This window comes from Aplysia californica, unplaced genomic scaffold (assembly GCF_000002075.1).
Source record: "Aplysia californica isolate F4 #8 unplaced genomic scaffold, AplCal3.0 scaffold01164, whole genome shotgun sequence".
NCBI lineage: Eukaryota > Metazoa > Mollusca > Gastropoda > Aplysiida > Aplysiidae > Aplysia > Aplysia californica.
Window position 1 is genome coordinate 56361 of NW_004798434.1, and position 14754 is coordinate 71114.

The 14754-nt window shown below is 38.4% G+C and overlaps 2 protein-coding genes across 6 annotated transcripts in view; one reads left to right on the top strand and one right to left on the bottom strand.

Annotated features, from left to right (window-relative positions):
* LOC101854131 overlaps positions 1-2201 on the bottom strand; it is an 8098-nt gene extending 5897 nt beyond the window's left edge. The window contains exons 1-2 of the mRNA XM_005112011.3: positions 2088-2201; positions 831-964 (exon numbers count right to left, since the gene is read on the bottom strand). Coding sequence (XP_005112068.1) covers positions 831-964; positions 2088-2098 — 145 coding nt within the window. The 5' untranslated portion in view covers positions 2099-2201. The remainder of the gene's footprint in view (positions 1-830; positions 965-2087) is intronic.
* Positions 2202-2244: 43 nt separating this feature from the next.
* LOC101854376 lies at positions 2245-12968 on the top strand. 5 transcript variants are annotated; one of them, XM_035973362.1, is made up of 5 exons: positions 2250-2478; positions 5321-5434; positions 7067-7191; positions 10544-10995; positions 12298-12968. In XM_035973362.1, the coding sequence occupies exons 2-5, from the start codon at positions 5430-5432 to the stop codon at positions 12700-12702; spliced, it is 987 nt and encodes a 328-aa protein (XP_035829255.1). In that variant the 5' UTR covers positions 2250-2478; positions 5321-5429; the 3' UTR covers positions 12703-12968. The 5 variants fall into 5 exon arrangements, with proteins under 5 accessions (XP_035829256.1, XP_035829257.1, XP_035829255.1 ...); XM_005112012.3 differs by having other exon boundaries at positions 2250-2468; XM_005112013.3 differs by having other exon boundaries at positions 2250-2455.
* Positions 12969-14754: the final 1786 nt, after the last annotated feature.

The window sequence follows — 14754 nt, forward strand, 5'->3', positions numbered from 1 at the left end:
TGGGTGAAGTGAGGAAAATTTGTGCAAAGTGCCTTTCCCAAGGACACGTCAGGCCCCTGACGGGATTCGAACCCACAACCTAACGGTTGCGAGTCCGAGAGCTTAACCACTAAGCCACCGACGCCACGATAATCTGAGGGACCATTATTTTATATAATCTAAGGCATACACCGGGTTTTAAAAGTTTTTTTCTCTCACATATCTCCCCTTCTACTTCTATGCAAGATAGATCAATATTTTTAAAAACTAAAATTGATAAAAAAAGATACGGATTTCACTTTCTTTTGGTATATCAATTTTTTAAAGGATTAATCATGTTTGGTGTGAACAGACTCCACTGTCTGTCCTAAAATAGGAAGACAAATAACAAGTCTGTATGAGCAGAAAAGTACTGTACGCAGACATTTAACAGACTTTGGACTTTTTTATGCTGACGTTTTCATGCCACAAATCAATTTTGATCATTCAGGAAGCTGGCTTCTGACATTTCCTGTCAGGGTCAACTCGGGCTGAGAGGGCTACAACATCCCAGCAGAAAGTTCAAGATAATGTTCATTTACTATTTACCTTGATCATGACCCTAACTTTTCGTTTCGCTTTAGTAAGTTTTACGGCACTTGCAACGCAATAAGGTCACATAAGTGCCGAAGATTAGAGGTGTTACAAGAGAGTAACAAACACAAAAAGAAGAAGGGGAGATAAAGACGATAGCTGTTTGAAAGGAAAGAAGAAGCAAACCACACCAGAGTACCTGCCAACCACTCACTGACCCTAACTTTGACCTATTCGTTGTCATACAAACAGCAACAGAATTAATACGAGATACTAACCATTCCGATCAAACAAGGCGTGTTCCAGTCCTCCGTATCTAAAGGTGACATACCGGGGTTGGTCATTGAGAAGAATTTTCTCATCCTTCACTAACAGTTCAAGAACATTCCTGAACCTCTCGTATGCAGGTCGTCTGAAATGGGGAGACAAAGTAAATCTGAATGAGACTGTTCAACATATTATGCAGGTGTAATAATTGAATTTTTAAATATTTTTGCCGACCGTAAAATTCCAGCAATAAATCGCTCCTTTTTTTCCTAATGAGATGCAAGCATTAGGCGGCAATGGAAGTAAGACTGATGCATGCCATTATCAGAGAGGCTAGGACACTTGAGAGTTGTCGTGCAGGCCAAGCGACCCTAGATCTCACCGGCTTGGCCTCTGGAGCAGATCCCCTACTCCCTCTCTCCCTCAACTCCAGTGTCCTTGAAGGTTTGATGTCAAAGAGATGGAATTTTTTACTTGCTCCTTAATCGCCATTTCATCTAAGACAAGCTACCGCAGGAGTTCTTATAAAGGAAGACTGGAAACATTACAATGCTTGATCAAGATCTCGACCTTGAATTTTAAATTAAACATAGGCATGGGGTATTGAATCCCCCGCGGTTGAACATACATGTAGGCTACACGTTATATATATATAGGCGTTGGAATCGTAACACATAATAATCATTATAAAATTATAATAGCAGCCAGATTTTGTCCGTGATGAGCTGCTGACTTCAAATATATAGGTGCTATTGGGAAATTAGACAATATTACTATAATTATAGGGCCTACCACTTTATTAATAATAACTTAATAATAAAACTTTAGGCTATTGAAGAATCTATTATTATTATAAAAATACTAGACTAGGATATATATATTATATAAGCGGCCTAGAACACATCCTGTGCAAAACGACAAACACACTAAAACACACAACTGGAAATGTGTACGGTAGAACTTAGAGAAGTAGACTTGTAACAAGTTGAGAAATTATAAAGAGACAAGCAGAAATTTTGATTATTTAAAATAAATAAAGTAGGCTGAAGAGTCATTAATTAGAAAATTTGAAAGGCAAAGTCAGCCACACGCGGTCCTGGCTAGGCCTTTGCCTATGCCATGTAGATCTAGGCCTATATTAGACATCGTTTAATTTGAGAAAGAATTGAGTGAGGGGATAACAAAATTATAACGACTGACAAATAATATTATCTCATTCTCTGTTAGTTTGCATAGATCTGATCATTACGACAAACAGAATGACTTACGCCATTGTCATTTGATTATCATCAGATCAGCAGTACAGGCGGTCGGCTGTTTTTACTGTGTGACTGTGTGAGAGATCAGAGACCTGATAAGTGATAAGCGTATCAAGTATCAACTTCCAAAGGCCAAAGGTCAATTTAGATCAACATTCGACACACGCCCACAGAGTACTTCCGCTGTCAAAGGGTGGTTTGTTGCCGTACTTTACTCTGAAAACTGAAAACGAAACTAGGATCTAGAGTCTAGATTCTAGTATCTTGATTATTCTTGATCTAGATCGAGACGAGCTGACTACTGGACACGGGCGGGATTCGTGACTGGATACGGCACGGCCATGGTTATTACATTTTTGACCGTGCAACAACGTCTTGTGAGAGCCATTGGTTTGTAAAAGTTTGTAAAGTTGTTGATAATCATAGTCACAACATGGTGTCACATAGAATGATAGATCTACATCTCATCAGTCTCTGTCTCTGGCTCTGAGTGATCTGATAGGCTAGTCTAGTCTAGAATCTAAAATGTAACATGTTACTCTTCAGTCTTCATACTCGTAGGACCTTACTTGAAGTTGAAATAACACGCCACACCAGGTCCCGATGATGACGCAACATCTAGATCTAACTAACATCAACTCCTACTGTACTGGACTGTTCATTTATCATTCCCAGCTAGATCTAGATTTCTAGTTAATTTGTTAGTCTCACTTTACTCAACTCCAACACTAGAGTCTAGATCTCTACATATGGCCTCTTCCTAAGTTCACAACAAACCCTAGCTAGATATGAAGATCTATTAAGAGGTTGCTTTTACAGGTTTCTTCATTGTTCGTCGATCAGTACTGGCTGTCTGCTTTGAGTTCACAAGGTCAGTGATGATCCGAAGTGCCTCAACTAAGAAAGTTGACTATCAATGCTTCAACGGCGGACAATGACGATTGCTAAGATCCTCGAGTTTAATTCCGATTACGTTTTTCAGAGATAGGGTTAGGGTCAGGGTTAGGGTTATGGTTAGGGTCAGGGTCAGGGTTAGGGTTATGTTATGGTTAGGGTCAGGGTTAGGGTTAGCAGACCAAAGGGAAGCATGCCTGAGGCTATGAAAAACGGAAATCGGAATTAAGCGCGGGAATTTTAACAATGGCTGCTTCAACTTCAATAGGCAACGAACCTAGAATCTAGATTAACCCTATCCGTACGCCCTGGGGTCATTTTGTACCTCCACAGTTGTATTCTTTGCATTTTAGAATACTTTTTGTTACGAGAAGATCTCTTTGAAACTTTTCAGTATTGGCTCAAAAAATCATTTTGACGGACTGCTATGCAAAGCGCACAGATCGGATTAACGAGTAAATTTCCTCTTTGGAAAGTGGTAGCACAGAGTTCCCCACGTCAATTGGATACGATAGTAAAACTCGATGTATGAATAGGGTTAAAAGTAGATTATTATACTATATATTTTGATTCTTGTGCAAACAGTCTAAGTGGGTGGTTGGTGGGTGCTCTGGTGTGGTTTGCTTCTTCTTTCCTATCAAACGTCTATTGTCCGTATCTCCCCTTCTTCTTTTTTATGTTTGATACTTTCTTGTAACACCTCTAATCTTCTGGCACTTACATGACCTTGTACAGTTGCGAGCGCCGTAAAACCTCTACTAAAACTAAACTAAATAAAGAGAATCTGATTGATTTGGCATCTAGGAGGAGGGTGACCTCAGTACCTATCTCCTGTATGTGTGTATAGAATCTTTTAGCCAGTATGTGAGGCAGCATCGTGGTGGAATCAGGCGCCCGTCAAGTTTTGGTAATGGGCTTTTTGGTATCATCTTAAAGTGCTGTTCATTTGCCTTGCTTTTGGTGAAAAAATGTCCATTTATGTTGAATAAAAGTCGAAATATTTCCCATTCAAGGAGGTCAGGGTCGCCTGGTTTCAGAGGTAAAATTAGACAGACAATGGCCGCCAAAGTTTAGTAATTTCCATGCATAGCTTGAGAATCTGTGAAAACTGAAAATTCACATTTTTTGTGCCTTTAATCAATGATGTTCAGTAAAATCCACATGGAAATGTGTTTTTAAATGGATATTTTATAAAAGGTGTTGCGTCAAAAGAAGAAAATTAATTAGAAAAAAATTACCCATCGCAACTTCCAGGGAAAATTCCGGTTTCTTTGATTTCATTGTTTTGACGAGCGCCTGATTCCACAGCATCGTGACACATACAGAGGTGTATAGGTGTGTGTGTGTGGCGTGTGTGTTTGTGTGTGTATGTGTGGTTTGTGTGTGTGTGTGTGTGTGTTTGTGTGTGTGTGTCTTTTACTGATGCAGGAGAGAAACTTATTAATTTTTAATAACAGTGATTTTACTTGTAAATGTATCTTGTACCTCATCTATTTAAGAACATCAGATGTGTTTGTCTTGACAAATAACTCCGTGATGAAGACTTTCAGAATAAATCGCCAGGGATTTCTTTTAGATTCACGCTCTCTCTAAATTCCAGGGATGTATAATATAAATCTTCCGGCTTTTTCCGGTTTGTCCGGCCGACTTGCCATTTGGGTCCCAGCTTGTAACAAAAGTCTACTATAAACAATATATATTATATATATATATATATTACTAAATAGAGATTATTTGTTGTAATAGAGGGAAGGAAACAAATATAATTTAGTCTCACTGTATTCTTATTTCAGTCAGTGCGTGCGCGCGCGCCGTATATTTTCCGGATTTTTTTTCAAAACCTGGTTACATCCCTGTTTATTGATGAGAGAATCTGATAAATGATAGTTAACAGTTATTTTACTTGTGAATGTATCTTGTACCTCATCTATTTCTAAGAACATCAGATGTAATGTTTGTCTAGACAAATAGCTCCGTGATGAAGACTTTCAGAATAAATCGCCTGGGATTTCTTTTAGATTCAGACTCTTTCTAAATTCTGATGAGTTTTGCAATGACTGCTTTGTATTACACTGCCCACCTCTCACTCACAGAAATGAAATCTTTTTTTTTTTTCCCCCTTACCCATTTATAGATGAGATTGACGCCATCTGATTAGTAGAAAATAGTGATAGTGTTCAATAGTGCTTTATGTGCATACTTAGTATAACAAATACATGTAATAGCAGAATAGAGATTCCAGGATTATAGATGTAGGTCATTGATCTGACAGTGGTGTTGATTTTAGATACTTTTTAACCACAGAAATGAAATCTGACATTACGTACCCCGACATTTTATCTCCACAGATGAATGAGCAGCACCAGCTATAGTGTGAGAGAGCCCTCGATCAGTTTTAGGATTCCAGTTTGAAAGAAAACGCCGTTGAGATAAAGAAAAAAAAGCAACGACTGAAAAATGGGGTACTGTACCGTAGTGAACTTTTTTTTTTTTTTTCCCCCACAAGCGTATAGTTTTAACAATATATATTAACTTGAAAATTGTATTCTGCAAATGTCTCGGTATTATAAACTCTGCTTTATCTTTACAAGTAATGTGATGGGTGTAGTAATTAAATTTGAGTTCCTTTTTCTTTATATGGTAGCTTTTAAGGACAAGCCGGCTAACCCAGATTTCGGGGGTTTCCAGAAATGTTGACCTGCACCAAAAGTGAGCATTTCCCTACCTATAGGAGAAATTTGGTTTCACTGGTGTGTGTATATATTTGTTTGGTTAAAGAGACAACTCTCCTTGACTTTGAAAGAAACGCAACAAGGGGCAAAAACTTTACCTTCCATTTTCTCCAAACAGCATTTTTCGGGATAGCCCCCTTCTTCTTAAAAGCAACCATATAGTTTTTCAAAAGATAGGGTACGGCACGCCTCATAATTAAATTCACAAAAAGTGGATGCTAATGAAAAAAGGTGTTCTCATGTTCTGATTTGTTTATTTTTTTTACCGGTAAAAAACTTGATGATTTTATTGCTTGATGTTGGAAAGATAAGTGGCTCTCTAGATATCTACTTGACACTTAACCTCTCTTATTTCTGTCTGTCTGTGGTACTTTTTCCAAACACTAAAATACCGTTACATTTTAATATTGTGTAGATGAGCTTCTCTTTACTCAAACAAACAAACAGCCCAATTCAGCAGTCTGCTTAAATCAGTTATTTTGAGATCTTGGTACTTGATGCATTCCGGCAGCATTACTTAATTACCGGTAAAGAACATTTTGATATTTTCCCTTAATTAAGTATGTTTAGCTGCTTGGTTGTAAATCGGTTTTGAGTACCTAAATGTTGTCTCACAAAAGCACCTCGCAAAATTAAGGGATAAGGTTGCTGTTTTTCGCGCAACTCCAGAGATCCAATCATATTCTTTACACGATGCTGTGTGGGTGGTTGGCGGGTGCTCTGGTGTGGTTTGCTCCTTTTTTCCTATCAAACATCTATCGTCCTTATCTCCCCTTTTTCTTTTTTTATGTTTGTTACTCTCTTGTAACACCTCTAATCTTCTGGCGCTCATATGACCTTATGCAGTTGCGAGCGCCGTAAAACCTCTACTGAAACAAACATGATGCTGCCTGAAAAATCAGTCCATTATTAGGTTGAGTCTAACCTATGTTTATTAACCCTTTTTTGTCTACTTGTGTTTACTGTGTTTTGTCTAACTTATGTTTACTGTGTTTTGTCTACTTATGTTTACTGTGTTTTGTCTACTTATGTTTACTGTGTTTTGTCTACTTGTGTTTACTGTGTTTTGTCTAACTTATGTTTACTGTGTTTTGTCTACTTATGTTTACTGTGTTTTGTCTACTTGTGTTTACTGTGTTTTGTCTAACTTATGTTTACTGTGTTTTGTCTACTTATGTTTACTGTGTTTTGTCTACTTATGTTTACTGTGTTTTGTCTACTTATGTTTACTGTGTTTTGTCTACTTATGTTTACTGTGTTTTGTCTACTTATGTTTACTGTGTTTTGTCTACTTATGTTTACTGTGTTTTGTCTACTTATGTTTATACTGTGTTCTGCTTTTGTTTTCTTCCTTTAACTCAGGGATGACTGTGTAGCGAAGGACACGAGCAAAAAAACGAAAGTGGAAAATCCTAAACTAAACGAGAACCCTAGATATATGACGTATCTTCATCCAGGATTCAATTTTGGCGTCTATGATCGCAACAGTAAGTTGAATCAGGCTTGCCAACCTTCTTGAATTTTTCAAGAAATTTCAGAATTGCCATCGTCGTTCCCGAACCTTTCCCGAAACGCCAGCGCGATGTCTCCCCCCCCCCCACCCCCCCCTAAATTTTTTTTCTTACTCAAAGGCATAGAAATGCTGAGGACGAAGGGGTATGTGTACTAATTGTACTGTTACATTCTCATCTCTGTCTCTCTCTGTTTCTCCACTGGTTTGTTTGAGCTGTTTTTTAGTAGCCTATCACAGAAGTGTACAGAAGTGTGTGTCCGTGGCGCTCAGGAGCAATCAAAATTCCAGAATTCAGTATCTCGAAAGTTGGCAAGCCTGATCTAGAGCAGAGTGTTTCAGTTATAATTTCTGTGTATGATTTTGTGATCTGTATGTGCAACTCACTCAAAAATCTGGTTTTCTGTTTTTATCCTTGAACAAAACATAGAAAGACATAACTACCGTACAGATTTGTCGATGTGCTTGTCATTAATTCTAATTCAAATAAGTGGGTGGTTGGTGGGTGCTCTGGTGTGGTTTGCTCCTTCTTTCCTATCAAACATCTATCGTTCTTATCTCTCCTCCTTCTATTTTGTGTTTGTTACTCTCTTGTAACACCTATAATCTTCGGCACTTATATGACCTTATTGTGTTGCAAGTGCCTTAAAACTCTTACCCACAGACCTACATCATGATCAGAAAACATGAAAGAAGTACATTTATATATGTAAAGTTTCAACACCAGAGTCTGTGGTGGTGTAGCGGTTAGGCACTTTGCTGTCAAACGCTAGAGACCCCATTTTGAAACCTGGCGAAGAAATTTATATTGAGTGTCTCGGCCTTTCTACTGGGATGTTGTATCCCTCTCAGCGTGGGTTGGCCCTGACAGGAAGGGTCGGAAGCCCGCCTCCTTAAATGATCTAAATTGTGTCAAAGGGGTTGTAAATAAAAAATCTACATTTTTGGGATAGCCGCCTTCTTCTTAAAAGCAACCATATAGTTTTTCAAAAGATAGGGTACGGTGCGTCTCATAATTAAATTCACAAAAAGTGGATACTAATAAAAAAAGGGGTTCTCATCATGTTCTGATTTGTTTATTATTTTTACCGGTAAAAAACTTGATGATTTTATTGCTTGATATTGGAAAGATAAGTGGCTCTCTAGATATCTACTTGACACTTAACCTCTGTTATTTCGGTCTGTCTGTGATACTTATTTTTCCGAACACTTAAATACCGTTACATTTTAATATTGTGTAGATGAGCTTCTCCTTACTCAAACAAACAAACAAACAGGAAGGGTCGCGCCTCCTTAAATGATCTAAATTGTGTCAAAGGGGGTGTAAATAAAAAATCTAAATTTAAAAATGAAAACAATTTGTGAGGCAGCGTGGTGGAATCAGGCTCTCGTCAAAATAATCAAAGTGAAGAAACTTGCATTTTTCCCCAGGTTTGTGAATTTTTATCAAATTTTTGTTTTTTGGCTCAACACCTTTCATGTCCTTTAAAGAACTCATGTCTGTGTGGATTTTTCTGAAAAATGTTGATTAAAGGCACAAAAAAGTAAATTTTCAGTTACCACGGACTCTTAAGCTAAGGAAATAACTAATCTTTGGAGGCCATTTTCTCACTAATTTTACCCCTGAAAACACCTTCATTCTCAAATATCTCGACTTGTATTGAAGATAAACGAATATTTTTTCAACCAAATAAAGACAAGTAAACAAGCTTTAAGATGATACCAATAACTCGATGTGCCCTAAAATTGACGAGAGCCTGATTCCACCACGCTGCCTCACATTTAGAAATGAAAACAATATCAATTTTTGCGCTTGAGGAGTTATTGGTATCATTAAAAAGCTTGTTTATTTGTCTATCTTCCAAAGGAATAAAAGAAAACCCCGATGTTTTGTGAATAATAGTTGAGATATAATTTGTGATTGAAAGAGGTCGAGATATAAATTGTGATTGAAGGAGGTCAAGATATAATTTGTGATTGAAGGAGGTCGAGATATAAATTGTGATTGAAGGAGGTCGAGATATAAATTGTGATTGAAGGAGGTCGAGATATAAATTGTGATTGAAGGTCGGGATATAATTTGTGATTGAAAGAGGTCGAGATATAAATTGTGATTGAAGGAGGTCGGGGTAGCCTGGTGTCTGAGGTAAGATTAACGAGACAATGGCTGCAAAAGTAGGGTGACTTCAATAGCTTAAGAGTCCTTGAAAACTAAACATTGTACTTTTTTTGTGCCTTTAATCATTGTTCTTCAGTAAAATCCACACAGAAATGAAGGTGTTAGGCCAAAAATTAAAAATTTGATAAAAATTGCCTTATCGACATAAATTTAAAAAAAAATTAAACCTTGATGCCTCACACATTTAACCCTATCGGTACGCCTTGGGGTCATTTTGTACCCCCGGGGTTGTATTCTTCATAATTTAGAATACTTCTAGTGTGAAGATCTCTTTGAGACTTTCAGTATTTCTCCAAAAATCATTTTGACAGACTGCTTTGCAAAGCATACGGATCGGATTAACGAGTAAATTTCGTCTTTGGAAAGGGGTGGCGCAGAGTTCTCCACGTCATATGGGTACTATAGTAAAACAGGACGTATGGATAGGGTTAGACAACCAAACCACTTTTGGTTTCTTGATGTTCGATATGTTCCATGACACTAAACGATTCCATCTCTGTTATTAGATTTCGGACAGTTTCGATCCTAATGCAGTCTTTCCTCCTGGTGGGGTCAATTAAATCTCTGAGGCATTTCATGTCCCAGTCAAGGAACCTCCTTTTTTTTGCTGTGTTTAGCTGCCATGTCTGACATTGGTAAGTCAGTGTTGGAAGGAACAGGCTGTCGTGTTGATAAGTTTAAAAAAATGTTATTTCCACTAGTAATAATAATAATATTAAATAGCATTTGTATAGCGCATATCCCCGCTCAACAGCAGGCTCTATTCGCTTTACACTACATTATTACCCCAGCAGACCATAGAACACTCCGAAACATTCTCAGCTTCCCGGGAAGCATACAGTGCAAGCAGCTGATTAATCGCTCAAACACTAACAAACTGACAAGATCTTTCGCTGTCTTTAGCCGGGTACCCATTCCCACCTGGGTGAAGTGAGGAAAATTTGTGTGAAGTGCCTTTTCCAAGGACACAACGTCGGGTCCCTGACGGGATTCGAACCCACGACCTTACGGTTGCGAGTCTCAGAGCCTAACCACTAGATTGCAAAGAGCATAGAGACAATGGTAACAATTGGTCGGTTACTCAAGTTTCTGCAATTTGCTTTTTGGATCTTTTGTTTTTGTCCCGATTTTCTTTCTTTCTTTTTTTCAGATCTCCCAGGAATTGACCAACTTTTAACTTTTTTGGTTGAGGCCCGGGCTTATGGAATGCACCACATTAGAGACGAAAATGGGGAAAATTTCATCAACTGGTATAACGTAGTGAAAGAGGGCACATCTTTCCTCGGGGCCATGGAGATCGAAATGTCCAGAGGACTGTACCACAGGTCGGTGAGGTCGTCAAACCTGGAGGTCAAGGTCTCCCTCAGGCACGTCGGACGGACGTCTATGGTCATGGACGCGCAGCTGTTTTTTCCAGGTGATGCCATGCCTGTGGTGACCCAGGTGTACCGATTGGTTCTCATAGACACTGCTTCGAGAAAACCCGCCGTTCTACCCAGGTGGTTCCGAGAAAGGTTTGAGGGTAAAGGAACGATGGAAAATGTTCCGTTTGTTGTGGAGAAGTTTGAGAGACCGGCGAGAACCTTTGTGCACTCTGTTGAGGTATGTATACGTGTATACAATACAGTTTGTTTTATATATTATATATATATATATATATATATATATATATATATATATATATATAAATATATATATATATATATATGTGAGGCAGCGTGGTGGAATCAGGCTCTCGTCATAATAATCAAAGTGAAGAAAACTGCATTTTTCCGCAGGTTTGTGAATATTAATCAAATTTTTGTTTTTTGGCTCAACACCTTTCATCTCCTTTAAAGAACTCTTTCCTGAGAGAATTTTTCTGAAAAACATTGATTAAAGGCACAAAAAATTGAAATTTTCAGTTACGACGGACTCTTAAACTAAGGAAATAAATAATCTTTGGCGGCCATTTTCTCACTAATTTTTCCTCTGAAAACAGGTGACCCCACCTCTTTCATTTGCAAATATCTCGACTTGTATTCAAGATAAATGGATATTTTTTTCATAAAAAAAGACAAGTGAACAAGCTTTAAGATGATACCAATAACTCTACATGCATAAAAATTGACGAGAGCCTGATTCCACCATGCTGCATCACATATATGAGGTAGCGTGGTGAAATCAGGCGTTCGTCAAAATTATTAAATTGAAGAAACTGGCATTTTTCTACCAGTTTGGTAATTTTTATTAATTTTTTGTTGTTTGGCTTAACAATATTGTTTTCCTCTTAACAACACATTTCTGGGTGGATTTTACTGAAAAAAGTTGATTAAAGGCATAAAAAATGTAAGTTTTCAGTTTCCACGGACTATCAAGCTACGAAAATAACCAAACTTTGGCGGCCATTTTCTTGTTTATTCTACGTTTGAAACCAGGCAACCCCACTTTCTTCAGTCTCAAATATCATGACTTCTGTTCAAGATAGATGGGCTTTTTTTCCCCAATAGCAAGACAGTTAATTTTTAACAAGTTTTAAGATGATACCAATAACTCCCCATGCCCAAAAATTGACAAGTGCCTGATTCTACCACAATGTGACACATAATATATATCTTTTAAAAATTAATTAATTCTTTGCATTGCTTTCATTTGAGTTTATTTTGTCTTCTTATTTCGGTGCAAATATATATATATATATATATATATACACGCACACAGTCAACTCCGCTTGTGTTGAACTCGCTGGAGTTGATCTTCTGTAAAGTTGAGATATTTTTCTCGGGTCCCAGCACCATTTTCTTCTTTACAGGTCCCTACAGTTAAGTTCAACTTTGGATGAGTTGATCTTTTTTTCCCCCCTCCCCCCAATGACACCAACTCATGCGTAGTCGACTATAACATTATTATGCTCCTCTCTTTCAGGTTTTTTGGCTGGACACGGATTGCAACAACCACACGAACTTCACCATCTATCCAAAGTTTGCCTTGTACGCCTTGCACCATGCCCTTTTTCTGAAGTCCAAGTCTTCAGGAGACAGACACAACAAGGGAGACGAAAGCAGTTTCCGATTCTCCGAGTCCCAGCGAAATTTGTTGGGTAGTGATTTGTCAGCTGTTGATGGGATGTCTGAGGAAATCGTTAAATGGGGGCTGAAAAATGTTAAAATTAACTTTATCAACGAGTGCAAGCAAGGAGATACTGTGCTCACTCATATCTGGACGCCCGACAAGGACAAGTTTCTGATAAAGTGTTCGATAGAGAAGCCAGACGGAACTCGTTTGTGCCAGATTGTTCTGGAATATTTCGGACCAAGCTCACGTTTGTAGTAAAGGTCACCGGCATCTATGGTGTAGTGGTTAGGCTCTTCGCTGTTGCTAGCAGGAGACCTGAGTTCAATTCCTGAACGAGGAAAATATTGCATACAACGAACTCTTATATGGTCGCCTTTAAGGACAAGCGGGCTAACCCAGATTTCGGGGGTTTCCAGAAATCTTCACCCACACCAAAATTATGCTTTGCCCTGCCTATAGGAGAAGTTTGGTTTCATTGCTGTGTATATTTGTTTGACTATAGAGAAAACTTTCCTAGTCTTTAAAAGAAACTGAACAAGGGTCCAAAAACTTTACCTTCGATTTTCTCAAAACAACATATTTCGGGGTAGCCCCCTTGTGCTTAAAAGCGACCATGCAAAATAAGGAGTGCCCCTAATAATATTCACGTTTTCAAAAAACAGCTGAAGCATTACTCATTCACTATGCAAACTTGTCATAATGATGAACTGTTACTTTTTCTGATACAGGCATGTGTATGCCCGATGGTGAGACTGAAGAAATAGCGTGTCAGAATCAGAGAGAGAGAGGGGGGAAACAGAGAGAGAGAGAGAGAGAGAGAGAGAGGGGGGGGGGGAACAGAGAGAGAGAGAGAGAGAGAGAGAGAGAGAGAGAGAGAGAGGGAGGGAAACAGAGAGAGAGAGAGAGAGAGAGAGAGAGAAAGAGAGAGAGAGAGAAAGGGAGAGAGACAGAGGGAGAAGGAGAGAGAGAGAGAGAGAGAGAGGAAAAATGTTATTCTATCTATTGGGAACAAATGTTTTATTCTGGTCTGCAGCCATTCAAGTTTCAATTCTATTGTGACCGCTAGTAAGTTTTTATTGCATTTTATATTTGTCCACAGCAAAATTCGTACTTTGTACAAAACGAGAAGATTTCATTGTCCTGCCAATTTTGCAGTGTACGTGCTGGTGCTGCTGGACTGTATTTTTTTTTTCAACCGCACTCTTCAGCCATACTGGTTTTTATATTGTCTCATGTTGAATGCACTTTGACTTAACCCTATCCGTACATCGTGTTTTACGACGCGGGGAACTCTGTGCCACCACTTTACCCTATCCGTACATCGTGATTTACTTTCGTATTCATACGACGTGGGGAACTGTGCCACCACTTTCCAAAGAGGAAATTTACTCGTTATATATAATCCGATCCGTACGCTTTGCATAGCAGTCTGTCAAAATGATTTTTCGAGAAATACTGAAAGTTTCAAAGAGATCTTCGTACTTGAAGTATGTATTCTAAAATGTGAAGAATACAACCCTGGGGGGTACAAAATGACCCCAGGGCGTACGGATAGGGTGAAGGAGAAATTTGATTTTTTGCTGGTGCCATACTATGACTCCTTCAGACTGTTGTGATATGTTTAGCCTGTGCCATACAATGATACTTACTGAAGTATCTTTTTATAGACTACGTTTGTTATGTATTTTTTGGCAATGAAATTTTAATATTTATTTCTCAGAATGCTCTTGTCGCTTTGGGCGAATGGAGTCTTTATCCAGAATGAATGAATGAATGAATGAATGAATGAAAATGGGTGGGAAATATATTGGATGGACCAGGGATTGAAAGACAGATGAGAGAAAACTGGGCATTGTTCCTAAATGGGAAAAGTTGTCTCAGTAACTTACTGAAATCACTAAAATTTCACGATCTCTTGTTCTTTTAATCACTGAAAGAGAAATGAAACAGATTTGTCCCTACTAGTTCAGGGGTATGAGGTTGAATGTGCCATCTCCCCCCCCCCCCTAATTAATTTGGAGCACTTGTCCTCACCCCTCATTTATTCCCCCCCCCCCTTTCTGTTTATTAATTTTGGACCACTTTTCTATACCCCCTGTTTATTCCTACAGCCCCCCCTCCCCATTCATTCGATACCTTAGAGTAAGGAAATTATGTGCTGTTTATTTGTGTTGACCTACTTGCATAATGATCTGTAGTGCTTCAATTATCTAAAAATACATTCCTACCAGCTGCAGTGAGTTTACTGAACGCACAGTGCAACAAATGAAACAGAGTGAGAGAGATAGAAAGAGAGAGAGAGAGAGA

Excerpts from the sequence above, each read along its gene's own strand:
- LOC101854376 (XM_035973362.1), top strand. Across the intron at positions 7,192-10,543 it reads TGGCGTCTATGATCGCAACA|ATCTCCCAGGAATTGACCAA; the intron begins GTAAGTTGAATC and ends TCTTTTTTTCAG. Across the intron at positions 10,996-12,297 it reads CCTTTGTGCACTCTGTTGAG|GTTTTTTGGCTGGACACGGA; the intron begins GTATGTATACGT and ends CCTCTCTTTCAG.